Raw genomic sequence first — 8,484 nt, 5'->3', positions numbered from 1 at the left:
CCATTTTTTTAAACAAAAGATCTTATTCCAATCTGATAATGGCTTCAGGTGGTTTAAAACTAGCAACTGGTTTCTGTAACTGCTTCTGCTTCTTTCCATATTAAACCATTAAAAGAGTTTTCTCTCTGTGGGTCTGATTCTCTAGACCATCCTTGGAGAAACACAGGAGGAAGAGGATGAGATCCTTCCAAGGAAAGACTATGAGGTGAGATCCTTAGATGCTCTCTTGAGTATCTTAAGTCATGAGTGGCCTGGTTGCTTCAGACCAAAGCTCAAGGATTCCAACCAGAGATGCTCTTTGATGACCTTCGACCAGAAGGAGTGAGTAGGTAAGAGGTGGCTTACCTCTGGGTGAGGGTGCTGCTTAACAAGCCTTTTTCTCACCTTAACCCCCACACAAGATCTGGGTGTCTTTATGCTTTCATAGATCTATGGCACCTTAATGTGGATAGAGTATTTGCCATTAAACTATTTCCTTTTGTAACCAGAGTCACAGCCATTAACAGCGTGTGCTCATAAGCAGTGTGGGACCAGGAAGCCTTCTTCTCCTCTGAGAGAACTTAGTTTTCAGATCACTCTTTCTGTCCAAGCAACTTCTCTCTGAAGTGTTCTATCTGTTGTTCCCAGTTTCAAGCACTCTTAAGAGTGTGTGTTTTTAGTAAGGCCAATGCTTCTGTGATTTTTGAAATGACAAAGCAAGCCATGGTTATAACAGAGAATTATTAAATTATTTATACAAAAAAGAAGCTAGAAAAAAACTCATGCTCCCACTTATTAAAAGATGACCATTGTTAAAACCTTACTTTAAAAAAAACCTCCAAGACCTTACTACGTGTTCTTTTAGGCTCTTTCCTATGTTTACCAACATGCTGCTTTTTTTAGTAATAAAAGTGAGATTTTTCTGAATATATTCTTTTAACCTGTTTTTCCCTACCTGGTAACATTTTTGTATCACTAGATACTTTTCTACATTAACCCTTAAACTAGGTGCATAGTGTTTTATTGTACCACAATTTATTTGATCCATTTCTAGTTGCTTCCTCCTTTTCTGTGGCTATATTGTGGTGAGCATCCTTTCTTATTCATCCTTATTTGTTTCCTTAGCATTAATTCCAAGAAGTGGAATTAGTCATGCATTTGTTTAATCATGTTGACTTTAAAATTCTTGTGTGCTGGGCAATACCTACTGAGACTAAATTTCCTTTAAATTTTTCATCTTTCTTTTGCTGTAGAATTCAGTATAACCTTTAGGATTTGTAGTGCAGTATGGGTTTTTTTTTCCTTTAACTTTTGTTACAGAGAATTTAAAACAGGTAAAAAAGTAAACAGAATTGTATGTTGAATCCCCATGATGAATACTTATCAGCATCAACAGTTATTTAATACTTGCCCGATCTTGTTTGATCCCTGTTGGCATGCATGTCCCATTTCACATATCATTCCAAAGGAAATTCTATATATTGTACCATTTCACCCATATATAACCCAGCATGCATCTCTCGAGGATAAGGACTTTTTTTTAACAAACACAAAACTGTTATCACACCTAAAAACTTAACAGTAATTTCTTAATGTCATCAAATATCTAGCTATATGATAAATTTCCGGTTATATGTATTTGTTAGCAGGTTGTATGAATCAGTTCCCAATAAGGATCCCCCATTGCATATGTTTGAAATGTCTTTTAATTCCCTTTTTACCTTTAGATTCCCCTTTCATCTTTATTTTTTTCGTTGCAATTTATGAGATGCAATAATAGGGACTCTGACATTTTTTATAGTCAGGATTTTGCCAGGCACACCACCATGGTATAGTTTAGTTTCTTCCCCTGGTGGGCTGCCTTTAATATATCAAAGAGCACTGTATCCCCTGGTGCATTTTCTCATATTTCTTTAAATATGTGTTTCTTTTCGTGTGAGGGGTCCTTTTACATAGTTGAGCGGTTTCAAGAATTCAGAGGCACTTGAAATTGTGCTGTCATCTTGTGCCCCTTCTCTGAACTCTGATATCCTAAGGCTCAGTCACCACCATGGAGATTCCTTCATCCTCCTCCTCAGGAGTTCACCCCGGGCTTCTCTGCCCCACTGGCCCTCCTGCTCCCAAGGCTCCCTCACTCCTTCCACTAAACTACACTTTGTAAATGCACCTGCTTTCAACTGATAAGCTGATTTATGTAATTTTTATGGCTTAATGTTCTTCTATGTGAGTCATTAATATTTCTCAGTTAACCATCTCTGAGCATGAGCTTCTGGAGAGCATTTGCTTTATGTGAAAGCAAATTCAATTAGGCACTCACTCAGAAAAGTCTACTCAGATTTTACTTATAAAGGGTCAACTCAGAAGCCCTTCTGTTGAAAATCTGTCTAAACTGTTCTCCTTCCTGCCTCAGTAAGAGTTCATTGCCATACTCGACTCTTTCTTTGGTAAGTTGAGGTCTTACAAGATGCCAGAATCCCTGTCCTGACATCCATTTTTATTGTAGGTGGTTTGAATAATAGTTCCTGTGGGTCTGTGGGATCTTGAAACACCAAACACCAATGTTTTTCATGCAGATCACAAAGCCTGTATTGCTCTTTCGGGTTGGAAAAGGGCACCCCTCCCAGCAAAGGGATTAGAGTAAAAGGCCTCCTGCGCTGGGCCAAGGCAGCACCCACAGCTCAAGGCCAGTTGAAGGTGCTCTTTGTGTGAGGACAGGGGTGTCCCTTCCAGACTAAGTTGGGGCTGCATTTTCAGCCCACTGGCTTCCATGACCAGGCACATTTTTTTGTTAGCAACTATGTACAGCAGGCCTGTAGGACACCTATACAAATTTTATTTGCAAAGCGTCAAACTCTCAAGTAATTAACTAAAAAGAAGAAAAAAGATTCATGTTCTGGTATTGCAGTTATTTTTAAATGCTTTTTTAAAAACAGCTTTATTGAAGTAGAAGTTCATATATGTAATTCACCCATTTAAGGTGTTCAAGTAAGTGGTTTTTAGAACATTCAGAGTTGTGCAACCATCACCACAATTCATTTGAGAACATTTTCATCACCTAAAAGAGAAACCCTGTACCCATTAGCAGTCACTCCCTTTTCCCCTCTCCCCTAAGCAACCACTGCTCTACTCTCTGCCAAATAGATTTGAATTTTCTGGACATCTGAATACCTTTTAAATGTTTATGGAACTACAGTATTATTAGGTAAAACCATAAAGCAAATAATATACATATTTGATATGAAGGATATTCCTATCTTTCAAAAGTTTATTTTTCTTCTATTTGTTCCTAAAACATGATATCACTTTGTTGATTAAATATATATATATATATGACTCATGGGCGAGTCTTTTTTTTCACTGAGGGAAAAAAAATGTATAATTCTTAAAATATAAAAAAGTACACCATGTTTGCTGCACACATTTTTTTAAGATTTATTTTTATTTATTTATGCCCCCCCTCCTTGTTGTTTTTGCTCTCGCTGTCTTGTTCTATCTGTCCATTCACTGTGTGCTCTCTGTGTCTGCTTGTCTTCTCTTCTCATCTTATCTTTAAGAGGCACTGGGAATCGATCCTGGGACCTCCGCTGTGGGAGAGAGGCACTCAATCACTTGAGCCACCTCAGCTCCCTGGTTTGTTGTAGCTCTCATTGTCTCTCCTCTTTGTCTCTTTCTGTTGTGCCAGCTGTCTGCATGGGCCAGCTCTCTGCACAGGCCAGCTCACTTTCACCAGGAGGCCCTGGAAAATGAATCTGGGAGTCCCCATATGGTAGATAGGAGCCCAGTCACTTGAACCACATCCCCTTCTGGTAGCACACATTTCAAACAAAAACAGATGTGAATACCTCCTAAAACACCAGCTCAGAGATAGCCACTGTTTAGTTTTCCCAGATGTTTTTGCGTTATGCATGCTGATTTACACATAATTTTGTTTGATCAAAATGGGATCATATTACACATTTTTTTGTACACCTTGCTTTTTTTATTTAATAATTTTGGGACATTTTCCAAATCTGTTCCATATAGGCATACCATAATTATTTTATTGCTGCACAATGTTCCACTTTTTAATATATTATTTAATCAGTCTCCTGTTGATACACTAGGACCCTTTTTAAAAAAGATCTTTGACTTTCTCTGGTGTTGCTGGTGGCTGGGTTTCTAGGTTCTTGGCTACATCGCATAAAGGAATTTAAGGACACGCCATGGGGTAAGCAAACAAGTAAAGAGTTTGATTGAGAAATGAGAAAAAGTGAGAGTACACACTCAAGATTTGAGTGTGGGCGTGCTCTAGGGTGAGATGTGCTGGGACTAGACCTATTTTTTTTTTTAAGATTTATATTTTCTTTATTTCTCTCCCCTTCCCTGCCTCTCCCCACCAAGTTTTCGGCTCTCTGTGTCCATTTGCTGTGTGTTCTTCTGTGTCCGCTTGTATTCTTGTCAGCAGCACCCAGAATGTTTGTCTCGTTTTATTGCATTGTCTTGTTGCGTCAGCTCTCCGTGTGTGCGGCGCCATTCCTGGGCAGGCTGCACTTTTTTTGCACTGGACGGCTCTCCTTACGGGGCGCACTCCTTGCGCATGGGGCTCCCCTATGTGGGGGACACCCCTGCATGGTACGGCCCTCCTGGCACGCATCAGCACTGTGCATGGGCCAGCTCATCACACGGGTCAGGAGGCCCTGGGTTTGAACCTTGAACCTCCTATGTGATAGGTGGACGCCCTATCCATTGGGCCAAATCTGCTTCCCATGGGCTGGACCTTTTTAAGGCTGGTTTTTCCTTCTCCTTCCCCATATTAAGGAGGGATCTCAGCTATTTGTTGTCCTTATTGGTTGCTTTTCTGCCTTCCTATTGGTTTATACTATGGACCACTCAGTTGTGCCTGTTAGTTTTCAGGGAACCAAAAGGGAGGTCTTTCTGTTTGGAGTTATCTGGGGCTTCTTTTGAGCCCAAGGGTTTCAGAATGGGACCTTGTGACCGGGTTCTTAACATGCTTTTCGGCTGTAATAATTACAGCTTTGTTTTTGAAGAGCTGTCTTCCCTTGGGGTTTCTGGGCAGGGTCTCATGGCCATGTTCTTTGCTGGGACTCAGCTGTGATGGTTATGGCTTTATTCTAACCAGCTGCCTACCCTGATTTCCTATACTAACCTGCCTTAACTTCCCTGTCAGAGAGTTTACACCCTTATTCTTATTCTTCAGCTGAAGGGTGATGGTCATTTATCTGTAGCTCCTTCTTGCTGATTAAAGGCAATCATCCCTGCCTGACAGGGTGTGCAACTTTCTGGCTATTCCATTTAGGTTGAGGGAAGGTGGGTTCAGCACCATGATTGGGAATTAGATGACATTCCCACACGGCTATTAATTTGCTTTGTAAAGTATCCAACTTGGAAGAGAGAAACCTGGCTAGGGCTTTAAAAACACAAGGACCTATTAGGAGAATAAAGACAAAGGTTGAGAGTGGATCTGAAAGCAGTATGAGCCAGGAAAGGTTAGGAAGTTGGTTGGTCCATAAGATGTGGAGGGGGCAATGTACACCAGTGAGCATAGGCCTGTCCAGAGGGGAGGTAAGAGGTAAGCCTTGTTTCTGCAAGGAAAGAAAATTCCATTTCGATAGTTTAAAGTAGCAGCAAATGTGAGAATGGACAGAGGTTTCATCTTTTGAAGTTACTTCCTGCTGATTATGGGTGAGGAAAACCTTTAGATAATTTTGGGGGATGCCCTAGATAGAAATTCACAAAGATGATATAAGCAACAAGACAAGCATATGACCAGCAAAATAAAGACCGTACTTAAGAGAGCCATTCTTTTATTTTATAGAACATTCATTACTTAGAAAATGAATCAAGTTTGCTAAGACTATTTTTTTCTAAGACTTTTAACATGTTCAGTATCCCTTTGCATATGATCTAGAATAGAAAAGATATTATTCATCAGGTATATAGGTACAGTACTTAGTAAAAATCAATGCACAAGTTCCTCTTTAGCTGCAGTTAATGTATCTACGCTCTAGGTTTTTTATACCATATATGTTCTCTCCCTGTGGGTGCAGGCCATAATGCCAACTGTGTTTGTTTAGATTCTACTCACATTACTCTGGTAATTGCTCCATTTGGTATATCCTTCACAAAGCTAGCACACTGCAGCACCGTTGGTCCTGGAGAGAAACTCTAGTGTTTCACCTGTCTGGTGCCAAAGGGCACTATGAAACAGAGCCAGTCTGGAAACAGTGTTCTTTGTAATCTAGTAATATCAAGCCATCACCGGCTGCCACAGGAGTCCAAACCAGCAGTGTATTTCCATCTACTTCAGGAACATGACCAGGAAATATGGTAGATAATTTTATTGTTTTAGTGGTCACGGTGACCAACTAGCCAGTAATTCAAATGGAGAGGCACCACGCAGGGTACTGGGGGCCTGGTTTGAATGTGCAAGAGAGTTTGACAATACTGAAGTCTATCCCTTTTAATTTTTATACACTTTCTAAATACTCAATGCAATCTATAACATATCAAATGAGCTTAACTATTTTACCATTTTATTTTGTACTTTTGCACTTTTACCATGATTATGCTAATTAACAGATATTTTACTTTAGCACTACAGGAAAAAACTACTTTCTCCATGGTTTTATGAAAACCTAAGATTCTCAGTGGAAACTGGATTATCTTTCCCATACCACCACCTTAATATGCAGATTGAGGTGGCCTCTGACAGGTGTCTCTGTTATAACATTATTTTTTATTACCATTATCAACTCAGGTTTCTATTTAATAATGGCTTCCTGGAATTAGTCATTCAAATACTTCCATTTAGAAGATACTTTTACAAACTTCCTATAACCAACCATAACCACACAGACTAGTTACTTTACCTTTAAATAAGCGTATTAAATTACAGTTAGCAACCAGTGAAATTTACTTCTATCCGTTTAAGCCTTGTGTTACCTCCCTCATTCAGTTCTGTGAAAACTAGTTATTTCACTTTAGAACAGATCTTCTTTACCTTAATTTCATTAAATACAAACTTATAATTTTCATCACTTTAAATATTTAATAAATATAGTGCTAATTTATTTTATTAATATTCTATAAGCCTAGGGAGATTATACCCAAACCAAATAAAATTGGAACAATTATAGTTTATGTAAGAAATGTTCTTTTTTCTTTCCTCTACAGGAGGCTAAAACCTCTCTTTTTTAAATTTAAATTTAAATTTTTAATTTTTTTAGGTGGTACCTGGAATTGAACCCAGGACCTTGTACATGGGAAGCAGGTGTTAACTACTGAACTACATCCACTGCCCAGTGAGAGTTGGTTTTTTCATTTATTTATTTTGTTTGTTTTTAAGAGATACCAGGGAGTGAACCCGGGACCTCATACATGGGAAGCAGATGCACAAACACTTGAGCTACATCTGCTCCCCACTTTTTTTTCTAATAATAATATTCTAAAATTGTGAATAACCTTGAAACCATACTTACTGCCAGGTTCTGGAATATATTATAATTGTTTAATTTGTTTTAATCAATCTAGAAAAATCTTTCCATAGCTTTTAAGGACTTTTTCCTTACTGAAATTTGGCAATTGGATTATTAATTACCATTATTTTTAAGGCTGTTAAAAGATTTAAATTGGGGAATTACAGGACAAACTGTGATTCTCAATTCCCTAGCCTAATAGAGTTTTAAGCTAAACTTACATCACCCTATCCTATCATACCTAGTGCTTCCCCCATAGTTCTCTCAAAGAGAAGGTCCTTAGGGGCAGCATAGGTCAAGAAGCTTAGGAAAAACTTTTTTCCTCTCCCAGGATTTTCTATATTCAGATTTCTGTATCACCTTTCCATCCTGCTTAGCTTCTCTAATTTGGGCTCCTGGAGTATTCATTTACATATATAAGCACTTACTTAATTTTTAATAATTTGAATAGGGCTCTTGTAGAATTTTCATTAGTTAATTTGATATTACCATCCCTATGTATGAAAACATACACTGAACAAAAAGACAAATACAGAGTTAAACACAGAAATAAAAATATACAACTTACTAATGTTAAGTTTTTCATTCTCCTACAAAATAAGTTTAACTGTAAAAGAACATTATATTCAGAAGATCTCTTTGAAATCTCTTTCAGATTTTTCTAAAATGTACTGTGACCGTGCAGTTTTACATGAAAAAATTCATTCTTTTTGGTTACTGGTTTATCAATACAATCTACATTTTCCTTTACTTCAGAGCTCTGCTTATTTCCCATTTCAGCTTTGACAGACCTCTGATTAGCAATACCAGTTCTGGTATACACTCACAGAGGTCACTGAAGTCTCAGCGAACACTGGTTTTTCTCATGACTTGCTGCTTTCAGGATCCTCAGTGCTTAGAATGGGAGGCTCCCCCACCTCCCAGTCCTTGGAGACAACAAGGTGAGCCTGTGCCCCAGCCCTTTGCCTGCCCCCCCTTACCTGTTCCTTCTCTGCGGCACGACCACAATTGTTGAAAACTGAAAAGGCTT

At 38.6% G+C, this 8,484-nt stretch overlaps 1 protein-coding gene across 3 annotated transcripts in view; it reads left to right on the top strand.

Moving 5' to 3' along the window:
• Positions 1-8,484, top strand: part of CLCN6 (chloride voltage-gated channel 6) — a 37,138-nt gene that overhangs the window by 1,682 nt on the left and 26,972 nt on the right. For 2 of the 3 annotated variants that reach the window (XR_009187321.2, XM_058304393.1), the window contains exon 2: positions 146-205. Coding sequence is in view for 1 of the 3 variants with exons in the window: in XM_058304393.1 (XP_058160376.1) it covers positions 146-205 (60 nt within the window). In the remaining 2 variants the exon portion in view is untranslated. Of the gene's footprint in view, positions 1-145; positions 206-8,234; positions 8,396-8,484 lie in introns of those variants that run through there. The other variant, XM_058304395.2, reaches the window with a different exon arrangement.

The sequence above is a fragment of the Dasypus novemcinctus genome, chromosome 9 (assembly GCF_030445035.2).
Source record: "Dasypus novemcinctus isolate mDasNov1 chromosome 9, mDasNov1.1.hap2, whole genome shotgun sequence".
In the NCBI taxonomy this organism is placed as follows: domain Eukaryota; kingdom Metazoa; phylum Chordata; class Mammalia; order Cingulata; family Dasypodidae; genus Dasypus; species Dasypus novemcinctus.
Note: the sequence above shows the minus strand (reverse complement) of the source record. Positions and strands in the feature narration are given on the sequence as shown.